General features: G+C 67.6%; 2 protein-coding genes across 16 annotated transcripts; one reads left to right on the top strand and one right to left on the bottom strand.

Moving 5' to 3' along the window:
- The first annotated feature begins 2,549 nt into the window (after positions 1 to 2,549).
- On the top strand, positions 2,550 to 5,352 carry IQANK1 (IQ motif and ankyrin repeat containing 1). The gene is given in 7 exon segments (XM_064587760.1): positions 2,550 to 2,993; positions 3,084 to 3,280; positions 3,349 to 3,925; positions 3,928 to 4,269; positions 4,466 to 4,572; positions 4,661 to 4,966; positions 5,026 to 5,352. Coding segments are annotated over 7 exon segments (2,226 nt in total). The 5' UTR covers positions 2,550 to 2,609; the 3' UTR covers positions 5,339 to 5,352.
- A 114-nt stretch (positions 5,353 to 5,466) lies between these two features.
- Positions 5,467 to 23,610, bottom strand: SCRIB (scribble planar cell polarity protein). 15 transcript variants are annotated; one of them, XM_045895747.3, is made up of 37 exons: positions 23,416 to 23,609; positions 22,178 to 22,295; positions 21,991 to 22,069; positions 21,809 to 21,898; positions 21,651 to 21,707; positions 21,488 to 21,551; positions 21,318 to 21,392; positions 21,105 to 21,249; positions 20,609 to 20,727; positions 20,198 to 20,397; positions 19,943 to 20,109; positions 19,736 to 19,866; positions 19,513 to 19,638; positions 18,653 to 18,820; positions 18,022 to 18,411; positions 17,303 to 17,365; positions 16,813 to 16,902; positions 16,213 to 16,290; positions 15,215 to 15,538; positions 15,040 to 15,120; positions 14,701 to 14,955; positions 14,288 to 14,398; positions 13,895 to 14,188; positions 13,606 to 13,794; positions 9,558 to 9,668; positions 9,430 to 9,474; positions 9,138 to 9,251; positions 8,290 to 8,352; positions 7,481 to 7,588; positions 7,233 to 7,392; positions 7,013 to 7,154; positions 6,739 to 6,924; positions 6,508 to 6,650; positions 6,394 to 6,431; positions 6,215 to 6,289; positions 5,933 to 5,984; positions 5,467 to 5,842 (listed from the first exon to the last, which is right to left on the bottom strand). In XM_045895747.3, exons 1-37 carry the CDS (start codon positions 23,572 to 23,574, stop codon positions 5,697 to 5,699), a joined length of 4,956 nt encoding a protein of 1,651 aa, XP_045751703.1. In that variant the 5' UTR covers positions 23,575 to 23,609; the 3' UTR covers positions 5,467 to 5,696. The 15 variants fall into 15 exon arrangements, with proteins under 15 accessions (XP_045751703.1, XP_045751705.1, XP_045751704.1 ...); XM_045895749.3 differs by having other exon boundaries at positions 9,138 to 9,212; XM_045895748.3 differs by having other exon boundaries at positions 17,303 to 17,347.
- Positions 23,611 to 23,752: the final 142 nt, after the last annotated feature.

Genomic DNA, 23,752 nt, shown 5'->3' with positions numbered 1-23,752 from the left:
CCTCCTCCCCGTCCTTTCCGTTTGCAACTCGAGTTACCTGGGTATTAGACCTCTCCTCTCGTCTCTGCGCCTCGACGCCGACCGCGTCCCTTCGCATCGCGCCCCAGCTTAGTGGTTCTGTGGGAGCCGTGTCCGTAATGCCGTTAGGTCTACCCACCGGACTCTTATTTCAGGTTTTGTATTTTTACATTCTTGAACTTCCATTTGGTTCTTTATTATTGCTTCCAGTTCTCTGCCCAGACTTTTTAGTCTGTCTTTTAACTCCCTGAACATGTCACTTGAAGTCTGCATCTAAGAGCTGCTCATCAGCTCTGTCTGGGTTTACTTCTGCTGTTTACCATTTTCTTCATCTTTCCCGCATACTGTGTTTCTTCATCTGCCTGATTACCTTCTGGTGCCATACGTTGCATATTAAACATTTTGGAGGGGGCTTCTGGGTCACACAGCTGGTTAAGCGTCCAACTCTTGATTTCGGCTCAGCTTGTGATATCAGGTCCTGAGATCCAGCCCTGCCCTGGGCTCTGCACTGAGTGTGGAGTCTGCTTGGGATTCTCTCTCTTCGTCCCCCTCTGCCCACCCCCCGACGCATGGACACACACTCTCTCTCAAAAAAAAATTTTTTTTTGGAGATATGCCAAAGTTCTGGACGACGTTCTTCTGCAGCGAAGACTTAGTCTCTGGCCAGCACCAGGGCGAGGGGCAACTCCAGAGCGCCTTGATCCCATCAAGCATTGAGTGACTTGCTGCTGGGCCTTCCATTCCCATGAGGGTTTTCATTTCCCAAAGAATGGAGTTCTTCAGGATTTCTACCCAATAGGGCTGCCAGATAAGATACAGGGCACTCATTTAAATTTGAATTTCAGATAAACGACGAATCCTTTTCTTGTGTGTACATCTCCAAAATAGCATTTTGTATTTTTATTAGCTCAATCTGGCAAGCCCAAACCCAAAGCCTTACTGAGGGCTCTGGGTTGCACACAGAGTTTTGTCCCCTTGGCCCTGTGGTCTGCCCAAGCCTTGCCCCAGCTGTTGGCCTCCCTCCCGTGGGTGTTGCCAAGTGAAGCCCCCTTCCGGGGCTGGGGCCACCCTCCTGCACTCCCCTACGGCTTTTCCACCCAGACGTTATGATAGAGTCATTCTGTCCATCTTTCTGTCGCAGTCGGTGGGAAGGCTGGGAGAAGTGCGTCCCGAATCTTCCTGAGCTAACGCTAACCCTTCAGAATTCCGTGGACACTGATCACCGACTTGTAACATGCACTGTGGCTGTGAAATGTGAAGCTAGCTGGCTGCTTGAGGAGCTTTTGTTTTTTTAAGGTTCAACAACCTGGTTAGGATGTGCCCAGTGCCAGTAGTTTTGATTACCGGTATATTTTTTGTCACTCTTAAGATTTACTTCAGGAAATTTTTCTGTGTTTTATCTCTAAATATTGTCCGCATTGCTGGTCCCTGCTTCCCAGAGTTTCCGCTCGCTTCATCCATGATCGCCATCCCCACTCCCCGCGATCGCGCGCCCTCCCTGGGTCTCCCCGTCTGCACCCACTCTCCATCCTGACTCTTCCCGTGTCTCTGACCCTGTCTCCCTGAACCCCTCCGAGGCTCCTCCGTGACTCACGGAGCTGTCGGGGGGTGGGCTTCATGGCCTGTTTCCGTGGGGCCACCACGCCGTCGCCGTGCTGCCGCTAGTCTGTCCCGCCTGTCCCTTCCAGCGTGGTCAGCGCTGGGAGGCCTGGAGAACTCCAGAAGCACGCGAAGCTGCGAAGCCTGCGAAGTTGGCGAGCCTGCGAGCGCTCGAGCATCAGGCTGCTGAAAAGCCCTGTGGGGAGTGACGCGGAGGCCCGAGAGGCAACCGACCGAGCTCAGGCGGGCACAGAGCCCACGGGGTGGGGTGCAGGCGGCGTCCGGAGCTCGGCCTCCGCTCAGACGTCCCGCCGTGGCTGGTGTGCGGGGCCGTAACAGCCTGAGGCTCCCTCTTCTGAGTCCCAGTGGGCTGGTGGGTGGAGACCCCCGCTTCGGCCCGGCCCGCCCAGCCTCCACACGTGGCTGCCTGAATGCTAGGGGGGCCTCCGGGAGGGGTCCTGGGGGGTGCATGGGACTTCTGTGCTGGGGGCCGTCTTCCTCACCACCCCTCAGGTTCCCTACTAGCTCCTCCAGCTGGTCCTCCGCAGCTGGCTCTCGGGGGCCCCAGCTATGTCCCGGCTGGGGAAGGAGGGTCAGGAGGCCCCCGGCCCGCCGTCTGCTCTCAGCTCAGTTCTCATACCTCCTCCTCTGCTCTCTGCTGGTGGATTAATCCAGTGTGGCCCCGTTTGCAGATTTTAAAGATTTTATTTTTAAGCGATCTTTGCACCCAACATGGAGCTCAAACTTACAACCCTGAGATTTTTGTTGTTGTTGTTTTTTAAGATTTTATTTATTTGAGAGAGAGAGAGAGAGAGAGAGAGAGAGGGAGAAGCAGGCGTCCCACCGAGCAGGGAGCCCGATGCGGGCCTCGATCCCAGGACCCTGGGATCACGACCTGAGCCGAAGGCAGCCGCTTAACCCACTGCGCCACCCAGGCGCCCCTGCCTTTGTGGATTCTAGAACATTTCTGGCCCTTGGTTGGGTGGGAAGGCATGTGGACCTGGAGATCCGGCGCACCGGGTGTGGGAGGCCCCAGCGGCTCTGGACGGCAGCTTGGAGGGACCCCTGAGCCCCTCGGCCCCCCAGGACCGGCTGCGGAGGACCGAGCCGCCACCGTCCTCCAGCGCGCCCTCCGGCAGCTCCTGGCCAGAAAGGAGCTGGCCCGCCGCCAGCGGGCGCACCAGGCCCACCAGCGGCAGAGGGCGGTGAGGCCGGCCTGCGCGGCAGTGGGGGCAGCCAGGGCCGCCGGAACTGGGGCGGGGGCTCCCTCGGTCCGGGCCGGCCCGCAGGCCTTCGTGGCCCTGGGGCGGAGGGAGCGGGAGGCGGCCTTCGACCGCGACGTGGGCGAGATCCAGGCGGTCCTGCGGCAGGTGCGCGCCGGCGGCGGGCGGGGGCGGCGGGCGGGGCGGGGCGGTGTCCCGCGCGTGGTCACGTGGTCGCCGCGGGCCTGCGCGCCGGCGGCCGAGCGGCTGACCCGCGAGGGCGTGGGCCACGACGAGGCGGGGGCTGCGCGGCGCCGGCGGCAGCGCGTGGCCCCGGGGGGGAGCGAGGGCTGCAGCGGGAACACGCCGCCGTCGGAGGCGGCGGCCGGCGGGCAGCCCCTGGCCATCCAGCCGCTGGCCGAGCAGGGCGCCAGCCCCAGCAGCAAGGTGGGCGCGGGGCCGGGGCTGGGGGCCTCGGCCGCCCCGCGGAGCCCGGCTCAGGAGCCCCTCGCGCAGGGCGCCTTCGCCGGGCGCCGCAGTACCGAGCAGCTTTCGGGGGGCACCTGGAAGCCGTGGAGGTGCGGCTGAAGCTCGGAGCCGGCCCCCGGGTGTACGCGGATGACGGTAGCACGCCGGAGCCGGTGTGTGTGGGAGCGTGGCCAGGAGCACCCCCTCCCCTGCAGCGGCCGCCCCTTACCGCTCCTGGAGGGGGGTCGTGCGGGCCCCGACGGCTAGGGAAGGGAACTGCAGGGTGGGCGCCGGCTGTGCCACAGGCAGTGGAACGCCCGCAGGGGGCCTGGGGGACTGGCCAGCGGGGGTGTGGAGCGGGGAGGGGATCCGGCAAAGGGATGGAGAGGCCAGAGGACCTTTGGGTGTCTCATTCTGGGGGCAGCTGCACCATGATAAGGCTTTGGGGCCATGTTTCTGCCAGTTGGCGCCCTTTTGCCGTAAAATGCGAGAGCGAGGCAGAGCGTGGCACACACGCTGAGCTCCCGGCCAGTGTCGTCTGTGCCTCGGTGGCCTCCCTGGACACCGTGGCTGGTGTGCTGAGGTCGTGGGACCTGAGCCTCACGGAGGCCATGCTCCAGATCATGGAGGCCGAGCGGTGCGGCGGGGGGCTGGGGAGGCAGGGAGAGCCTCTGATGACCGGGCCCCCCGCCCCCCCCCCCCCCCCCCCCCCCCCCCCCCCGGCATGAACCTCAACGTCCCGCAGTTGGCAAGGGCACAGCAGCAGCGCACACGCGGGTGCGCGGCCCCCTGGCGCAGGGACGGGGGTGGGGACGGCAGGCTGGCCCTGGCCTCAGAGGGATGGAGCGGGTCTGGAGGGCAGCGGGCCAGGCCGGCCCGTCCCCGCGCCCAGCTGCAGCGGGCCTACTGTGAGCTCGCCGGAGGATCGCCGAGCGCGGAGTGTGAGCCGAGCTGCCCAGGCCGGGCTGAGCTCGCCCTGCAGGTGGGCTTTCTCCTCTCGGGCCTGGGCTTCTGGGGGCCGGCGTCCCCTCCCCCCAAGCGTGGGCACCACCTTCCAGCAGCAGCCCCCCCGGGCTGGAATGGGGGCCGCTCTCCCCTCCTCAGGTGTCTGGGCCGCCCCACGTGGGGGGCGTAAAGCCTGGCTCTGAGTGGAGCCTGGGGCCCCTCGTCTCCCGCAGGCCATCGGGGACGCAGAGACCCAAGTGGACCGGCTTTGGCTGGAGGCCCGGAAGGCCGAGGAGACGCTGGCCATGGCCAGGCTAGAGCTGCGGAAGCAGACCCAGGAGGGTGGGCGGCGCTGGGGGGCCGGGCCCAGGGAGGGGGATCAGGGATCGGGTCCTCCCGTTGGAGCCCCGGCCCACTTACGACTCCACGGGGGAGGAGGTGGTGCCCGGGCTGAAATGCCGGGTCACCGAGCTGCACGACGTCCTAATGAAGGATGTGGGCGACCGCATCTGCGCCGATGGCCGGTCAGTGGTCGGGCTTGAGTGGGACAGCGGGCGGAGGGTTTGGGTGGGCAGCGGTGACCTGGTGGCCGCTCCCAGGTGGCCTCTTGTCATCGACCCTTCGGGCCAGGCAGCCACCTTCCTGCGCTACCAGGACACCAACTACGTGGACGCAGTGAACCCTGCGCACCTGCGGCCGGACAGGATCTGGCTGGCGCTGCTGGGGGCGCTCAGGTGAGCCGGCGGAAGGCGGGGCCCCTCGACCGGGCGCCTCACCCACCGCCTGCCCGCAGGTACGGGAAGCCGCTGGTGTTCTACTTGCGCGAGGCGGACCTGCTCCCCGTGGTGCGGAGGCAGCTGGAGGCCGTGCGGCCAGGGCTGGCGCGGGAGCTGCTGAGCCGGGGGCTCCTGGAGCGGGAGGGCTACCTGTCGCTGCTGCGGCCTGCCCACGAGCCTGAGTACAGCCCCTCGCGCTTCCAGGCGGCGCGCCTGGGGCACTTCCGCGTCATCTTCGTCACCGAGACCCAGTGGCCACCGGCCGAGCAGCTGCAGCTCCCTGTGTGGGCGCTGCGCCCCCCGGGGGCCCCTAGGGCCGAGCCCCAATAAAGCTTGGGCCGCCGGCCTCGGGGCCTGGGACTGCCTGCGTCCTGTGTGCACACACCAAGTGGGGAGCGGGGCGCGGGGGCCCAGCCTTGCAGGGGGGCGGTGGGTAAGACAGATGGACAGACAGGAGGTAAAACGTAGTCAATTTTATTCTTCTTAAACCACAAAATAGAGTCTTTGGTTGTACAAACGTCACTAGTTACAGTCTTGCCAGCGGGTCCCAGCTGGGGAGGGGGCAGTTAGCGGCTGGAACTCCTGAAGGGTCTCTTTAAAATGCTAACACCCAGGTAAAAGACTCAGGGCAAGGGTGCTGGTGCAGCCGGCAGGGCCCCGCCCAGGTCGGGGGTGGCCCCCGGGGCCTCTAGGAGGGCACAGGGCCCAGGCCGCGGCGCCCGGGCCGCACGGGGCGGCGACTGCTGCACAGAGCCACGTCCTCAGCGCCCACAGCGCCGGGCGAGGGCCGGCCCAGGAGCACCATGGCCACCTCTCCGTCCTCCTCCTGCGGGCCTGGTGGGCGAGGCAGGGCACGCAGTGAGCGATTCGGGGGGCGGGACGGGCACCCTGGGTGCACCCTGAGGGCTGAGCCTGCCAACTCACCAGGGCTGGGAGATGGTTCCAGGGACCTCAGCTCCTCAGCAAAATCTGGGGACTGTGAGGGGGAGAAGAGTTAGGTCAGGACTGCACCCCAGGCCTGCCTGGAGCCGCCCCCAAGAGCCTGGGTGGGGGTCCCCGTGGCGCCCTGGCCAAGGACGGGAGCTGGCTGGGGAGGCCCCGCGCCCACGGAAGAGGACTCGAGACCGGCAGACAGAGAGGGACAGGCCCGGGTGGCGGGCACAGGAGCAAAGCTGAGCGCGGCTGGCCTGTGGGCGGGCCCGGTACCTGCATGTCAAAGACCGGTCTGGAAGAAGGGAGGGCTGCAAACACCCTGTAGTCAAACTTCCTCCCAGACAAGGCCTTGCAAGGACAGCGTGAGGGAGAAAGGCAGAGAGCGTGAAGAGGGGGAGGGAGGGGGAGTCTGGGGAGGGGTTCAGGGCAGGCGACAGCTGCTGGCTCCTCACCAGGCGTCCGGGGGAGGTGCTGGTCTGGGGCCCGAGGTCTGGGGGGACAAGAAGGGGGCGTTGGGAGAGGTCTGGGCCGTGGGGCGGGCCCCCCACCCCTGCCCGGCTACGGACCTTCCACGGGAGTGGGCGACGGGGTGGGCGCGGGCGAGGGGGCCTCGGCCAGCCGCTCCAGGGGCCCGCGCCTGCTCCGGCCCTCCTGGGACTTGCTGAGGACCATCTGCGCACGGAGAGCGTCCTGCTCCAGGGACTTCATCCTGCCGGCGACAGGGAGGTGGCGCTGGGTGGGCGGGCGGGCGCGGCAGCGGGGGTGGGATAGGCCTTCCCGGGCCCCCAGGGCCTCACCTGGCTGCCCTCCACAGTGCGCGCTTCTCGGCCTCCAGGGCGCGCCGCTCGGCAGGGGACAGAGCCCGATCAGGCAAGGACAACTCCGGGCTCTGAACGCGGAGTCGCTCCTGATGGCGCCGTTCGGCTTTGGCTGTGCGCACCGGGGCGCCGCCCCCAAGGGGCTGCGGGGACGAGGGGCTGAGCCTGGGGCGGGAGACAGGGCAGGAGGACCAGGTGGGTGGGGTGCCGCGGGCACGGGGACGCCCGGGAGACGTTCGGGGCTGCCGCTCACCCTGGGGCAGGGCCGGCCCAGGCTGGGGGCTCGGGTGGCTCCTCCTCCTCCTCCTCGGGGGCCTCCCCGTCCAGGTCCAGGGTGAGCCCGCTGTCCTCCGCCTCCCGCATCAGCTGCGTCCTCTTCTGCTGCAGCTTTCGGGCTGGGGTGGGGGTGGGGGTGGGGGGGTTAGGTGAGACCCTGGCCCAGGCCCTCCCCACCTGCCGCTCTGGCCACCTACCTTCCTCCTCCTGCATCTTCCGCAGGTCGTCGGCACCCACCAGTGACACGCGCTTGGGGGGGCCCTCGGCCTGGGGCACCTGCACCTCCAGTTCAAAGTACTTCTGCCGCTCGCGGAAAGACAGCTGCTCCGGCGAGGCCGTGGGCCCGGGTGCGGGGGGCTGTGGGAAGCGGGTCCTGAGGCCTGGCTCCTCTGGGCGCATGCCCCACGCGCATGCGCGGGAGAAGGGCGGGCGGCCCACCGCGTACCTGGGCAGGGGTGTCCTGCGGTGGGTGTGGGCCAGGTACAGCAGCGAAGGTCCTGTAGGCCTGCTTCACGTTGGCGGGCAGTGCGTCGGGGGAGGGTGGGGATGGGGGCTAGGGAGGGGGGCGCATGTGAGCCGGGGGAGGACAGCCTTCCTGGCTGCAGCCGCCACCCCCCCAGCTGTCCCCACCTGCTGCTCTGACTCCCGTGTCCTGTGGGTCTGAGCACTCACAAGGCGCGGATCCCCTCTATCCCTGGGGGCCACGGAGCCCCCCGGCCAGGCCCAAGCCAGTTTTCTCAGCAAAACGCAGGGGCAGAGACCAGAAAGAGGGATTGGGGTTCAGGTAAGGGGATGGGGGGATGGTGGAGGAAAGAGACCTGGAGCCAGGGGGGGTGGACGGGGTGGGTATCCAGGGGCACGGGGCCAACACTCGCCTGTCTGTCGTCTGCTGGGAAGGGGCAAAGGCTGGGAGCTGGCCCGTGCTTACCCCCTGCTGCAGCGCGGCGAGGGGGGGTGCCCATGGCCTGGCCCTCCCATGCAGCAGACCCGGGGAGCCTCAGCAGGACCAAGCTGGCCCCGAGGGACTCATACGCAAGCAGGCAGGTGGCGGTGACGCATCCCTGACCACCCAGCTCTGTCTGCCCAGGGGCCACAGGGAGCCCCCCACCGCATCGCCGATCACCCCTGGCCAGGCAGGCGCTCCGGGCCGTGCCCTCAGTCAGGAGTGGCAGCTGGAGGGGAGCGGCTGTCCCGTGGCACCACCTCCCTGGAAGAGGGGGCGCTGCCCTCCACCCCCACCTGCTGGGCACTCACCTGCTGGCAGCTGGGGGAGCAGGGGCCCTCAGCCATCTTCCCTCCTGTCGCCCCAGACAGTACCTGCAGGGGTCAGGCAGTGCCGGGGGGAGGGTCAGGCAGGGCTGCGGCCCCACAAGGAGGCGTTCTGCTGCTCTGTTTCGCTGTCCGTGAGCAGCTCCCCCACCCCTGGCTACCCTCCCCGTGTACTCTGGAGCGGTGTGAGCCAGGGAGGCCCCAACTCTCACCTGCCACCCCACAGCTAGGCCCCCACCCCTCCTGGGGGCTTCCTACTCAGCTGCTCGTGGCTAAGGGGCGAAGGTCTACACTAAAGCCCCCAGCACAAACCGCCCCCCGCCCCGCGGAGCCCAGGCAGTGACCACTCGCCCTCCTGTAGGACTTCTGAGCTGCGGCCGGCTGGGCACAGCCTCGGGCAGGGCTGTTCATGGCTCTCGGGGGAGGGAGAGGCCCAACTCTCCGTCCTGCCCAGTGCCCGCCCCCCAGCTGTCAGCACTGGGCCACTGCGCAGCCCCCCCAGCCTCCATGGCTTCTCGAAGCTGTTCCAGGCTGTTCCTGCCCGATCCCATCAGGACCCCCAAAGGTTGCGGTGGCCTCGAGCTGCCTGTGCTCCCCACTCCCCAGCCTGCTCGGTGACTCTGAAGGGGAGGGGGTCTTCCCAGGAGCCCCGAGGACGAAGAGGGACCCGTATCAGGTCAGGACGCAGAGCTCCAGCGTGGGGGCCCACGGCCCCTGCAGACCCCGCCTGCAAGCTCCGTGCCCTGGGGTCTCAGTGATGAGCGGGGGCTCAGACGGGCAGGACGGAGCTAAGATGAGCAGATGGAGAGCAGGCCAGTGACTCGGACACTGACCCTGTGCGTGCCCCCAGCGCTGGGCACGGCGGCTAGAGTGCGGTAGTCCAGCTTGAGGCTCTCCAAGCTCTGGCCCTGGGGAGCAGAGTCCACACAGGGGAGGCGTGTCTGCACCTAAGCGGGGGGCCGGCAGATGCTGCCGAGAGCGGGCTGCAGCCACCTGCCCCCTGCACTGTGTCCACCCTGCGTCCTGCAGCACCCCAGCAGGGAGGAGGCAGCCAGAGCCCGGCACCCCGGGGCCCGAGTGTGAAGAGAAGCCCGGTGTGTAGGGCAGGGGCGCCCAGTCACTCACCACGGCCTCTAGTCCCCACTGCGGGGTCTGTCCCGGCAGCTCCTTCTGCGGGCAGAGAGCACACCAGTCAGGGACCAGCAGCCTTGGGCTCCCCAGCCCCGCGGCCGCCGGCTGCAGGTGGTTCTGACCTTGCTGGAGCCCTCGGGGCTCAGCTCCCGGTCGATGGAGGAGATGCTCTCCAGGCTGTTCCGGCGGCCGAGGCCTGCCGCAAAGGGGTTGGCAATGACGCCTGGGGACACCTGAGGAGAGGAGCAGGCTGAGGGCAGGGCCCCCCGGTCTCCAACGTCCCCTCCAAAGGTAGGCTGGAGCCCCAGCTGAGGACCTGCCAGCGACCCACACAGCCAAGGCGGCCTCTGGGGTGGGGAGGCCTGTGACCGCGCCGCTGGCCACGCAGGCTAGCCAAGGTCATGGATGCACATCATGGGCGTCGGGGCCATTCTGACACGTGGCGGGAGGCAGGGGAGGCCGACTGTGGACACTGAGCCGCGGGGTGCCTGGTGGCTGTTTCTGGAATCTGCAGCGCGAGCACCCAGAAAGGACTCTGAAATAAAGGCCACAATGCAGGAGAGACCCAGCGGCTCCGAGCAAGGGAGAGCCCGCTGCCTGGTGGCCGGGACCCGGTGGGCAGGGCGGGGGACAGAGGGCAAGAGCGTGTGGCCATGAACTGTGCCTTGACCACAGACTCGGAGGGTGAACACAGACGGAAACACAGAATGGCTCTCTCCAACCTCACGAGAGATGAGGGGGATAGCTTGGCCTTGACCGACAGCAGGAACCAGAGTGGGGGCGGCATGGGAGCCCCCCCAAATGAACGGCCCCACTGATGGGGGGCGGCTGTCGGTGTGGCCGAAACACAAACCCAGTGCAGCCGCCGTTCAGAAAGGCCAAGTGAGAGAATGAATGAGGGGAGGGAGCGGGGTAGCAGCCCCCCGGAAAGCAAGGACAGGAGGGGTCCCCTGCAGGGAAGAGGGAGCTCAAGGCTGGAAGCACGGAGCAGACACGGGGACGCTGTCACGACAAATGGTGCCGCTCACAAGGTGGGTACGACGACCGTGAGCTGTGGACAAAGACCCTAGAGATGTGGGCTCGGCAGGGACACGCAGGAGGCCCAACCAGCACTGGGATTCTGACAAAAGTAGAAGATATAGCGAGAGACACTAAGGACCCCACCTTCCCGACTTCTGGAATGCCCCAGAGAGGTGGGGCCCTCAGACCAGGGAGGACGGCAGACCACGGCGGGGCCGAGCAGGCAGCATGCGAGGCAAGGCCGCCGCCTGGTTCCTCTCGCCAGAGAAGGCCACGCGCACAGGGAAGGGCTGCCCCGTGGGGCAGGACATGAACGCATGCTTTTCCGCAGTTGGAGACACTCACGCGCCAGCCATGAGACGTCCCGAGGCCGCGAGCACACCCAGGGCCCAGGTCTTGGCTTCTAAATACCACCTTCCGCTAAAAGGAACCAGTGCTCCTTGGAGAAGCAGGACGCAGGGCTGGGCGGGAGAGCACGGGGCGAGCGCAGGGTGTCAGGTGCCAGGAAGGAGGCTGCTCACGGGACGCTGAGCCACGTTAGAAGGGCCGGCCGGAAGCCGGGTCTGGGGCACAAAACCAGCAGCCACAGCGACAAACCGCCACCCATGAAAGAACGCAGAGGCCGGAGAGGGGCAGTAACAGCAACGGGGGAGCCCCACCACGGGGAAGGAAGCCTCGCCCTAGCAGCGCAGAGCCAACGGATGAATGCGGAAGGAGCCACGAATAGAACATGGCTGTGGCCCACGCGCGGGACTGATGCAGCAAACAGCACGGTGCTAGCGCTGGCGGGTGGGGACGTGCCCAGGAATGGGACGAACACTCTCGAAGTACCCCCACAAAACACATACTACTTCCAAAGGGGAAAGAGCCACTTTGGGGTGGGGCAACCCAGGGACAGCCCTATGGAGGCCGTCGGCAACGGGCCGCACCGCCATCTGTGCGGCGGGTCAGCAGCCCTGGGACACTCTGCACGAGGTCAGGGTCGGGGACACTGGGGAGATGGGGCGGCCAGACGCCTGTGCACCCCTGGAGCGAGCCCTGTCCTATGAAGGACATCGTGGGTCAGCTGGAGAGTTGGAGAGCCGCGCACGGGGCCTCTAAGCGAGACATTCTATGGCCTGTCCTTGCCACTTTTTTCCAGGTTTAAAATTACTTCACGTATTTGCTTGTATTTTGCACAAAGAAATAATGGGGACACCTGGGTGGCTCAGTTAGAGGAACCTGCGATTCTTGATCTCGGGGTCATGAGTTCAAGCCCCATGTTGGCCATGGAGCCTACTTACAAAATAACAGTACGAACTCACAGCTTCTCTCTAGAAACATCCACAGCCCAGGCTCCAAGTGCTGCCCGGCCCGACTGGGCTCTCAGGGCCAGGGGTCCCTGGAAACGGCCGGCACCAGGGCAGGAAACAGCTGGATACCCGCTCACTCCAGAGAGCAAGGAAGCTGTCGAGTGACAGGTGTCCCACCGGGCAGACAGCCGCACACCCAACAAGGGCACAGTGTGGCCACAAACATCAACAACATACGGACCCGTGAATTCAGCAAGAAAAAAACACTCCAGCTGCCATCTCCGGAGATCTCCAAGACCCCAGCTTGTTCCTGAAAATGCGGACAAGATGAAGGGAAGGGAGCCTGGACGGCGTGGCTGGGGGGGCTCCTCCCTGCAGGCCGGTCTGCAGAAGGTGGGAGAGCGATGCACAGAGGACGGGCCGGAGCACCTCCCCCAGCGCGGGCAGTGAGGGAGGGCTGAAGGGGAAGGGGAGTGAGGACACGGCCCAAGCACCAGCTCTCTGGGGAAGCCAGTGGAAGATGCGCTTGGGCAAGTGTGAGCCGGAAGCCAGAAGGCTTAGATTTCTAAAGCCTCAGAGAAGCCATTCTTAAAAAGTAAAAGTGACAAAAACATTTGTATCCTATGAAACAAGAGGCTGATGCTCAGAAGGTGAAAGAGCACACGTCAGTTATGGCAGGACAGAGAGAGGAGTCCGAGCGCCCAGGCTGGCGGCCGGGGTGGGGGGCACGCAGGGTCACCCCAGGGCGCCTTCCTGCACAAACTCCCTAAAAGCCAAAGACGGGCTCCCAGGCTTGCTGGATGACGTGCTGGGAACCCCCAGACAGCCACCTGCGGGAGGAAGGCACACGTGACTCGGGGAGGGATCGCCAAGCACATCCAAGTGTGTGCACCCCCCCCGTAACTCAGTGGACGTTCGCACCCTTCGCCGCGCGGCTGTTTTTTTCTTTCTCTTCGAATAAAAGGCTTTAAAATCAGTAAACGTACTGATTGAAACACCTCTAAACGCACGGATGAAATAGATAAAAGGTAAAGGCTTCTCCGGACCACCCGGTCTAGCCGTAAGTCCTACGAGAAATTCCTCCCCGGAAACCACCAGGGTTCCCTTGAAGATGGAGGGAGATGTGGTCGTGGGCGTCTGGGCCGGAGCGAGGGGCGCGAGCGCAGGCTCCGTTCCCGTCGGCAGACGACACCCACCGAAGGACGAGCCCTCACTGGTAGTAAGTCACCAACCCAGAGACCCACCACGCACGGGCCGACCTGCGCTGACCACCCTGTCCCTCTGCAGGTGAGGAGTGTCAGTTACGCCCAGGGGCCCCAGGGACAGCAGTGGAGAAGGCGGGACAGCGTGGGGGCAGTGGGGGACAGCTGTCTGCTGAGGGGCTGCCGGGCCGGTCCGGAAGCTCCAGGCCCCTCCTGAGCAGAGGGGATGCCGAGGCTCAGAAGCCAGAGTCGCTCACTACGCGGGCCGGGCCGAGGGCCAGGCCTCTGGAGCCCAGTCCTGGTCCTGGCCGCCGGCCCTTGCTTTGGGGGGCCGGGCAGGACAGCTGGGCCCCCCACGTGCCCCACCGGGGCTTCTGCTCTGAGGTAGGGCCCGGGGAGCAAGCTGTCTGCTGAGGGGCTGCCGGCACGGGCTGGGGGGCCCGTGCGTGTCTGCAGATGCGGTCCTCAGGGGCCGCAGCCTCGCCGTGTGCCTGGCCCGGGGGCTGCCCCCCGCCCCACCCTGCAGGTGCCGCCCATCCGCCGGCTCCATCGTGCCCCGCTCTCGGGCACCGTCCCACCCGGGCACAGCCTGGCGCGGCCCGCAGCGCGCCACACGCCCGGCCGGGCCGCGGGCCGCTGACGGGACAGGCACTGACCTCGGCGGGGACGGCGGTGCTGGAGTCAAAGCCGTCACACACGAGCACGGTGAGGGTGTCGCCGACGCCGCGGAGCATCCGCACGGCCTCGCCGTGTGTCAGGCCGAGCAGGCTCTGCTGGTTCACCTCCAGCAGCCGCAGCCCCACCCGCAGCCGGCCATCGCGCCCGGCCGCTCCCGTGGGGCTCACCTGCAGAGACCGGGGCCTGGAGCTTCCGGACCGGCCGGCATCCGGGCCCTCACCCCCCGAGAAACCCAGTGGGGCGGGTCTGGCCGAGGAGGGGCCTCACCTTGGAGATGAAGATGCCCTCGTCTGTGGGATCACAGGGGTTCCCCGCGTGGCCCTTGGTGCCTCCTCGAATGCTGATGCCCAGCCTCTCCCCGGGGGCCTTCTGGATACAGAGCTCCCGCATGCCCGGGGGCGGGGGGTCCCTCCGCACGAGCAAGACCAGCTCCAGGCAGGGCCGAAGCAGGGCACTGACTGCCTCCTGGTGCGTGGCCTCCCGAATGTCCTGCCCGTTCACTGCCAGGATGCGGTCCCCAACCCGAAGGCCGCTGCGTGCAGCCAGGCCCCGTGGGAGCACCTGTCAGGAGAGGAGGATGTCCCGCGGGCTGGAGGCCCTGCTGCCCCATGCCCGGGCTGGGCCCTCCTAGCACGGAGACGCCTGTGGGGCCTGCTCTACCTTGGAGATGAACACGCCAGGCTCCTGGATACCAAATGGGTGGCTGGAGTGATCGGAGCCCCCAACGATGCTGAGCCCCAGAGGGCCCCCGGCTCTCGGCAGGCAGATCTCCTGGGGATACCGAGGGGCTGGCTGGAATGAACCTCTTGGGAGCAGCAAAGGGGCGCCCCTCCAGCCCAGGGGGTGTACGAGCCCCAGGTGGGGGCAGTCAGGCTATTAGGGATGGCGGGGGGAGGCGTCCCCGACACATCAGGACACACAAGCACACGAAAGACCACATGCAGACGCGGCGACCTATGAAACAGACCCCTAGGGGCCTGGCACCACAACGGAGGACGTGCGAGCACCTGCTTTCCTACCTGGAAGAACTGACGCCCCATACCTGAAACTTTACGGGGGGCGTGGGGTCTTACCTCCACTGGGTACGGCCCCTCCAAAGCAGCAGCCAGCAGGCTAGAGGCCAGCCTCAGCGGCCCAGAGTCCCCAGGGGTGGCAGTGACCACGGCGGTGGTGGCTGCAATGGGGGGTGGGGGGGAGTGTGGCAGAGGGCTGGGGGGAAGGAGCCCCCCGGCCTCCCGCTCCAGCAGTAGGGCGATGGTGGGGGAAGCGGCGGTCAGCAGGGAGACGGCGTGGTCGTGCCTGGCCTCAGTCATGTCCACCCCGTTGATCTGCAAGAGTGTGGCCAGTCAGGGTGCCCTGTGGGGTGAGCGGAGCGGATGGGGCAGTGAGCAGGCCCCGCTACCCCCACTCACCGAGAGGACACGGTCGCCAACCTGCAGAGTGCCCGCCCGCTGGGCGGCGCCCCCCTCCGCGATGCGGGAGATGAAGATGCCCTGCGGGGGGGGGGCAGAGAGCCAGGGCCAGTGAGTCTAGTCCCTGTCCGGCCCCCCGGAAGCACGCCCCAGCCCCCCGCCGCACCCGCCTCACCCCATCGCCAGCCCGATAAGGCGTGGAGCCTTTCCCGCCGGCGATGCTGAAGCCCAGCCCCTTCTCGCTGCGCACAAGGCAGGCCACATGGCGCTGGCGGGGGGGCCCGGCGGGCTCCGGCGGGGGCAGGGGCAGGCGCAGGCCAGCTCCCCGCCGCTCCCGAGGGCTGTAGTCGTCCTCGGGCCGCAGAGGCGTGACGGTGACTGCATTCTCGGGCTCCACCATGCGCTCCCGCCACAGGCGCATCTGCACGGTGGTGCCGGCCCCCCGCAGCGCTTCCACAGCCTGGTGGTGCTCGGCGCTGTGCAGGGCCACGCCGTTCACCTGCGGAGCGGGACACCTGTCCGAACGGGGCCACGGCCACGCGAGGGCTCTGCGCATGCCGCCCGCCCCGCCCAGACGGGAGACAGGAGGAGCACGAGCCGCGGGCCTCCAGGCAGGCTAACCAGCCCCCAGACTGCGCGACCCCCGGGGGTGGGGGCGGGGCAGGACGCGAGCCAGGCTGACGGGAACACGGGGACGCCCTTCCTGCTGGTCCTCGCCTGGGTCCCCAGCCCTGCAATCCCCGCCATCTGTCCCTCATCGAAGCAGTCCACGACTGACGACGCCCAGGCTCGCTGGGCGTCTGACCCTGTGCCTCCACCCTGACGCGGCTCCATGAGGCTCCCTCCCCTCAGCTCTCCCTGCTGTCTGGGCCGCGGCGGCTCCCCCCTAGAAGCTGCGGTGCAGCCTCAGCCCTGTCTGGCCCGACAGCCTCTGTCCACGGCCCCCTCCAGGCCCCGCAGAAAGGGCCGGTGGCCCTCAGACTCCATCCTGGTGCATCAGTAATTAGCACAAGCACAGTCTCCCAGGAGCCCCCCGACACAGCTGCCGAGGCTCCAGGGCACGACTAACGCCCCCCCGCCCACCTTGCTGGAGGGCTGACCACCTCCCCAGGTGACCCTCTGCTCCCGACACAGCCAGGGCCGTGTGGAGCCCCAGACGCATCACTGACTCACCTCGAGGAGCTTGTCACCCACTCGGACGCCCGCCCGGGCTGCAGGGCCCTCCTCGGACACCCGAGAGATGAATATGCCCTGGAGAACGAGTGGGAGCTGAACAGAGAGAAAGGACAGAGGCCGTGGAGGGGCCCCCCTGTCCTGCTGGGGTAGCAACTGGGCAAGGCCTGGAAACGCCCTGCAAAGCCTGCAGAGACCCCAGGGCATGGGAAGAAGAGAACCGGGCCTGCGGCCAACTTGGGCTGCCTCACCGCTGCAAGTCCCACGTGCCGCGGAGCCCAAGGCCACAGGTCAAGCTCCTGGGACGATCTGCAACCCCAAACCCAATAGAGGCAATACGGGAGAGAAGGCAGAGTGCCAAGGAGAACTCTGGCACCCCCCACCGGCTCTAACTAAGCCGCCCGGGTCGGTCCTGGGCCAGCAGTCGCGGCCAGTCACCTGGGGGGGCAGGGAGCCCTGAGCCTGAGCACGTGCCCAGAACACAGTGGGCTGTGAGGTCCAAAGGGGCGTGGCACGGCAACCCTCAAAACCACAGAAGCCTCTTGGAGAAAAGGCGGGATGCGGGGGAGAGGGGTCCCCGAGGCGGCCGCAGCTCCTCACCTCGTCGTCCCCCTTATAGGGCGTGGAGCCCTTACCACCAGCGATGCTGATACCCAGGCCCCCCGTCTGCCGCACGATGGTGAGCGTCAGCTGGAAACAGAACAGACCCTCGCTGTCTGGGGGCTGCCTGTGGGCCTGGCAGGGCACGGGGAGGGCCTGGTCCCGTCCGGCGGCCTGGGCGGCCCCAGGCAGCACAGAGGGGCTGCACAGGGCAGGGCACACCTGCATGGAGGCCCGAGGCCCTGCCCCACCTGCAGATGCCGTCTCAACACCCCCGTCAAGACTGGCTGCCTCCCCCAGGCCCCAACTCCACGTCCGTCCGTCTGTGTCAAAGGGCCGGGAGGCCCCATCCCTGAGGAGGGGAGCAGAAGCTCTTATGGGGCAGGGGTCTGGCGAGCGGGGCGGGGGCAGGAGGCGCGAGAGCCCGCAGCCCAGGAAGCAAGGCCAGCAGCCCGGGACCCAGAGCACGAAGCAGAGAGCGAGTACAGACCTCTTCCTCCTCAATGCGTGCGGGCTCTATCAGCAGGTTATTGGCCTGGTCAAACGACACCCCCTGTTAGGACGGGACCAGCGAGGGCATGCAGGTGAGCCGCCGCCCGCCACCGCCTCACCCAGCCCCGCCAAGAGCAGAAAGGACAGGAACCACCACACCAAGCTCCCGCAGCCTGAGCACCAGCCCCTCCCGTCCAGTCTGGAAGTGTGGCCACACGGGGCAGCCTCAGCTGGTCGGGGGGCACCCCACAGCGGGCTGAGGCCGAGTCTGGCTGTCCTGGGCCCCTCAGCTGCCACAGCATCACGCCCGTGCTCAGGACAAAACCTCGACGTCAGATACACGTGGAGCGAGATGTCCCCAGGGAGCAGGCGGGACCTCTCGTGGGCCCCTGACGCCCACCTGACGGCCAGGGACAGGAGTCGCGTGAGGGTCCACAGTGGGCCCGAAGGCCAGCTCTGAGGAGGACCCGAGGAAGGAAGAGTCCAGGCAGTGATGCAGCCGCCAGACCCCGGGGCCCCAGTCTGAACCCAACCCAGGAGGACCCTGGAGTCAGCAGCCCTTGGGGGTGCCCTCCAACCCCCAGCCCCCGGCAGCCAGACCCGGGACATGGGCCCAGAGCCGCTGGGCGAGCCGCCGGAGGCCCCAGCACGGGCCGCGGCCTGACGAGGAGGGGCCAGGGCAGCCCGGCTCGAGCGGGTGTGTGAACAGAAACCCACCTTGATGGAGGGTGCGGACACCAGAGCCTCCTCCTTCTCCTCCTCAGCCACTGCCGCCTCCTCCTCGTCCTCCTCGGCCTCCTCCTCGTCCTCCTCGGCCTCCTCCTCCTCGGCCCGAGGAGCCCAGGGCGCGTGGGGGCCGTTGTGCCAGGCCGCGGGCCCCACGGGGCCCTCCCCGTCCGGCGGCGTTCCCTGCAGCAAAGCCACAACCGCCTCGGGCTGCGGCAGCTTGGAAATCTTGAAGTGCTTCTTATAGTGAGGGGTGTCCTTGCGAATGAGACGCTGTCGCCCGCCGGGCAGGGGCCAGGGTGCCGCGAGCTGCCCCTCCTCGCTCTCGCCGTCCTCCCCAGGGGGCAGCAGCAGCGTGTCCTCCGCGAAGCGCACCGTGGGCTGCGGGAAGCCGGGCGTGAGCACCGCGGCAGGGCCTGCCCCGCCCCCAAGGGGCCCGGCGCCCCAGGGGCGCCCGACACCGTGCTCGGGGCCCGGGAAGAGCCCGCAAGGGAACGTGTGGGGACGCACACGCTGGCAGAGGCCCAGCTGAGCTCCGGAGGGGAGAGCCCGCCCGGGAGGCCCAGCCGCATGCTGACTGGTCCTGCCCACACGTCTGCTCAGCCTCTGGCGCGAGCCTCACCTCCTCGTAAGTCTCCTCCGCAGCCTCCTCCTGGGTGTTGGCGGCGGCTTCCTGCTGGCTCAGCCCCTGTGTTTCGGCCAGCGGCCCCTCGGGTTCACCCTGGGAGGCTGTACCCGCGGACGGCTGCGAGTCCTCACTCAGGCCAGACCCGGTGCTCAGCCTCTTGTCCTGCGGCCGGGTGGGCAGGGGGTCAGTCTGCAGCGCCCCGGGCGGGCTCACCCCTGCACAGGTGGGGGCGGTCTGTCCCAGCCTCAACAGGGGCCGTGCAGAACCACAGTTCCGTGGCGCGGCCCCTCAAAGATCTTCCCCACACAACTGAAGAACAAGAACCAGACGAGCTCCCAGGAGAACAGCAGCCTGAGAAAGCCCCACGGCCCTGACGGGAGCACAGCTCTGCAAATGCAGCTTCGCAGGGTGGGGGGCCTGCCTTGCGTCCCCCCACAGGGGTCACCCTCAGGATCCCGAAGCTTCCCCTAGCCCTGAGGCTGCAGGCCTCTAAAGGAGCAGGACTGGGTTTGCACGCTCTGGTCCCAGCTCCCTACGCCGAAGACGATCCTGCCCCCACCACCCGCATGCGGACCCACGGGCCTCGATCTCCATCGGCTATGTCACCGGGAACGCAGCCGCGGCCGGCTCCCCCGCGCCCCTGCCCCGCACGCCCACGCCACACGCTCTCCCGCGGCCACCCCACAGCCCTTCGTGACACGGCCCTGCCCTGTGGAGAGCACAGCACGCTTGGCCCTGGACCCCTCCCCGCCTCCCCCCGGCCAGCCCGGGCCCCCAGAGCCCCACAGCCAGGATGACAAGACGCCCAGGGCTCCCGAGAGGTGCAAGCCTGCCGTGCGGGTTCCCACAGGCACCTCCTCCAGGGGTGAGGGCGGCCTGGACTCCGGCCGGCGGGCGTGGGCTTCGCCTCGGCGCTCCTCGACACCCCTCTTCATCACCTTCAGCTCGCTGGGGTGAGGCGTGGCCCGACGCTGCAGGCCCTGCAACATGCACGAGGGTGCAGGGTGGGGCAGGGCAGGGCAGGGGTCAGGGGAGGGCAGGGAGGAGGCAGCCCACCCAGGCAGCCCCCCGCCATACCCGCTTCTCAGCAGCAGCCCCGTCAGCATCATCGCCGCACGTGGGGACCTCCAGAAACTGGATGACGCTCACGCGGCTGGGCGGGGCCTCGCTCCAGCTCTCCGAAGGGCTGCCCTGCTGCCCTGGGGCCTCTAAGGAAACCGAAGGTCGGCGGGCCTGTCTGAGGCCGCACCCAGCCCGGCCCGCAGCCGCCGGTCGCGGACCTACCGAGGCTGGGCGGAGGTTGCTGCGGCAACAGGTAGCAGGTGAGCACCTTCTCGCCGGTCTGAGCGTCGTCCTCGGTCTGGAACCGGAGCATCGGCTGTGCCTGGTTCTCAGCCAGCCATAGGGCCTTGAGGTTGAGGTGGGTGAGCGCAAACGGCAGACTCTGCAGCCTGGCGGCCGGTGGGCACGGTCAGCTCAGCGGCGGCCGGTGGGCACGGTCCGCTCAGCGGGGGCCGGGCCGGGCGGCTGGGCACTCACCGGTTCCCGGCCACGTCCAGCACATGTAACTCAGCCGTGTGGGCGAGCTCCGGCGGCAGGGCGGCCAGGCGGTTGTCCCGCAAGGAGAGGACGCTGAGCGCCACGCAGCCTCCAATCTCCGGTGGCAGCACCTCTAGACGGTTCCGGTCTGCGTTGAGGTTGGTCAGCTTGGTCAGCTTCCCCAGAGAGCGGGGCAGAGCCTGGCCAGGAAGAGGGAGGGCCAGGGGTTGGCAGAAATCCGCTAGGGTTTGGAAGGAGAGGGGCACCCCTCAGGGCAGTCTCCAGCGCCCATGGGCATCGCCCCCGCCAACTGCTTCCTGCCAACATCTCTCCATCCAAGCAGACAGCCAGGCCCCACCACACAGCGGCCCCCCATCCTCGCTCCCCCAGGCCCGCCAGGCCGGGCCGTACCGTCAGCAGGTTCTCCGTGAGGATTAGCTCAGAGAGGTTCTCACAGTCGCCGATGGCCTCGGTCACCTCACAGAGCCGGTTCTGGTCCACCTTCAGGATGGACAGCTGCTTCAGCTGACCTGGGGTCGGGGAGACGTGGCGACAGGGCCGAGTGGGGTGGAGGGCCCGGCTGCCCACGCAGCACCCAGCTCCGAGAAGCCCCGCCCAAGCCCAGGGCAGCACTCCTCCCCGCCGCCTGCCCCGTCCTCCCCAGCCCCAGAGGGGACAGCTCTGCACACCCGCGTGCCCTGCCCCGTTCGCCGTCCACACCCTGCCACCACGAGACGCCTCGGCTCCTCAGGTGCAGCACCCAGTCACCCCTCACCCCAGCGTCCTTTCCCCTTCTCGGGGGCATCTCTCAGGGCCCAGATAGAGTCAGGGCCCTCCCCCAGGGCCCCCCTCTAGGCCGGGGTTCACCGCCAGCCACGCCCCTCCCAGCGCCCAGGCTGGGCCTGACCGATGCCATCAGGAAGCCGCTGCAGCAAGTTCTGGGACAGCAGCAGGTCGGTGAGCAGCAGGAGCCCGCCGAGCTCCGCGGGCAGCTCCTCCAGCCGGTTTTCCGACACGTCCAGGCATACCAAACGTCGCAGGTTCCCCAGCTCCTGAGGGTGGGCACAGAGGGTCAGGGGACGGCCGGGTGCCAGCCAAGGGCTGCCACGCCCTCACTCACCGGGGGCAGTGCTGACAACTGGTTCCGGTCCAACCACAGCTCACGGAGGTTGGGCAGCGCCCCGAGGGTATCAGGCTGCAGCAACAGATGGGGACAGAGCGGCAGGCTCAGAGGAAGAGCCCGAGGTTCACCTGCCCCCCTGGCCCACGACGGCCCCGCCTTCTCCATACCAGTACTTCCAGCTCGTTGCCTCCCAGATCCAGCTGTTCCAGCTTGACCAGGAAGGACAGAGACCTACAGAACAAACAGCAGGTTCTGCTGTGGTCGCGTGGCCCAAGGCCCCCTAGGCCCGCGGCTCAAGCAAGTGCTGGAGAAAGACCCGCGCCCACTCACGCAGGCAAGGACTTGAGCAGGTTCTCCCGGAGCTCTAGGGTCACCAGGTTGGCGAGGCTGAAAGAGAGATCAGGGTGGGGAGTGATGGAAGCAGGGACAGTGGGGAGAGAGGGAGAAGTGGGGCTGAGCCGAGTACCCCTGCCCTGGAGGGCACGCACTTGCCCACATCCCCGGGCAGCGCCTGCAGGGACACGTCATTCAGCGCCAGATGGGCCAGGCTGCGCAGCTGAGTGAAGCCTTCGGGGAGCCTGCGCCAGAGAAAGAGGGACCTCAGGTGTCCAGAACAGGGCTATGGAAGCCCCCACGCCCGCTACTGCCCCCCACCACGGCCACCACCCACCTAGACAAGGGGTTCCCACTGAAGTCTGCGATCTCCAGAGCCTTGCAGAACTTGATGCTCTCCGGGATCTCGGGGATGTCTGTGACAGGAGAGGGGTCACCGTGGAGACACACCCAGAGTCCCCAAAAGCTCAAAGCCCTTCCTGCCACCCGTAAGCTCCACCCCAGCCCTGCGCTGGGCTCCGCACCGTTCCGGGACACGTCCAGCTCCACCAGCTGCATAAAATTGGCCACCTCGGGGGGCAACCGCTGAATCTCGTTGTCACTCAGGCCCAGCTTGCGCAGGTTCAGCAGCCGAAAGAAGGGCTGTGGGCAGGGAGTGGGATCAGGGGATGACAGACCCTGTAAGAGAGAGCCCCCTCCAGAGCAGACACGAATTCACAAGTCACAGACCCCGTGGGCCTCTGCCTGCTCCAGGCCACGCAGGAACCCAGGGTCCTGCCTCATCACCCCCGTCGGCAGCAAAAAAAAAAAAGGAGAGACCATCGTGTACCCACACCTGGCTGCACTTCTAACTTCCTAACTTCTGCCATCTGGTGCCTTGACATCACCTCAGACGCCTTCCCTGCCGCCATCTTCCCATAGGACGGACCTCACATGCCCAAAAGTCATCTGCTCCGAGCTGGGCGGTTCTCCGTTCCTTTCCCTGGGTGCTCCCGCAAGACTCCACTCGCCACCTGCAGCACCTCTTCTACCCACCCAGGAAGGGAGCCTGCCAGGGCCCACAGTGCTTTCTGCCACGGCACCCAACCACCCCGGCCCAAGTCTGCGGCAAGAACTTGACAGCTAGCTACAAAAAACCGCAAAAAACTCGACAAAAGCAGTGAAGCCCCACAAGCACAAGCAGCTCTGAAGGCTCCTGGAAACGGCGGGGGACAGAGCCCTCCCATCCAAGCCCAGGACGGGGGGCGGCACGCAGCCCCCAAGCCCTGGGCCGCTCGGCACCCTGTCTCCGGAAAGGAAATCCTTTTATGAGCTGCCTTCTTCACCTCTTCTCCGGAGCGGCCTTAGCAGGAAAGCAGCGGGCCAGGAGGCGCGACCGCAGGGAGAGCTGGAGAGCCTGCAGCCCTCAGAGCTACCAGGGCCAAGGACCTCTCCGAGGGCTCGCCCGCCCACCTCAGCCCGCGGAGCGGAGCAGGCCGAGGCGAGGGCCGGGCTCCCCGCCTCCGGAGCAGCCCAGCAGGTGGGCGTCCACCTGCCAGACCAGGCTCCCCTCGCCCTGCGTCCACCCCGGCCCACCTACCACGGCCGCGGCTCTCGCCCCACCGCAGCCCTCCTGGGCTGCGCCCGGCCCGCCACTCCCAGCGCGCACCTGATGAGCACCGCCACCTGGCGCCGGCACCCGAGATCGCTGGGGAGGGTGGGGCCGGCCGAGCCCGCCGCCCGCCGCCCGGCGCCCGGCGCCCAGGCGCGGACGGCCGCTCACCTTGGGCAGCTCGCGCAGCTGGTTGGCGTCGAGGAGCAGCTCCTCCAGGCTGCGGCTGTAGCGGTAGATCTCCTCGGGCACGGCCTGCAGCGAGCAGTGCCGCTTGTCCACCGACTCCACGTGCCGGTTGCAGCGCCACAGCGGGATGCACTTGAGCATGGTGCGGGCGGGCGGGCGGGCGGGCGCGCGGCGCGGGCTCAGGCGCGGGCTCGGGCGGCGGGCTCGGCCGGGGGGCGGGGCTCGGCCCGCATGAGCGCCGGGGCCGGCCGGGCGGGGGAGGGGCGGGGCGGCGGCGGCGGCGGCGGCGGCGGCGCAGGGCCCGGGCCGCGCTCGGAAC

Source organism: Mirounga angustirostris, unplaced genomic scaffold (assembly GCF_029215605.1).
Source record: "Mirounga angustirostris isolate CCGP_5_RB_7025 unplaced genomic scaffold, mMirAng1.0.hap1 SCAF_4, whole genome shotgun sequence".
Taxonomy (NCBI): domain Eukaryota; kingdom Metazoa; phylum Chordata; class Mammalia; order Carnivora; family Phocidae; genus Mirounga; species Mirounga angustirostris.
The sequence above is the reverse complement of the archived record's forward strand: the minus strand, read 5'-3'. Positions and strand labels throughout refer to the sequence as shown.

Excerpts from the sequence above, each read along its gene's own strand:
- SCRIB (XM_045895747.3), bottom strand. The coding sequence starts at position 23,574 with ATGCTCAAGTGCATCCCGCTGTGGCGCTGCAACCGGCACGTGGAGTCG. Across the intron at positions 19,867-19,942 it reads GCAACCTCCGCCCAGCCTCG|AGGCCCCAGGGCAGCAGGGC; the intron begins GTAGGTCCGCGA and ends CGGTTTCCTTAG. Across the intron at positions 6,432-6,507 it reads GTCGCCCACTCCCGTGGAAG|ACCTCGGGCCCCAGACCAGC; the intron begins GTCCGTAGCCGG and ends TTGTCCCCCCAG.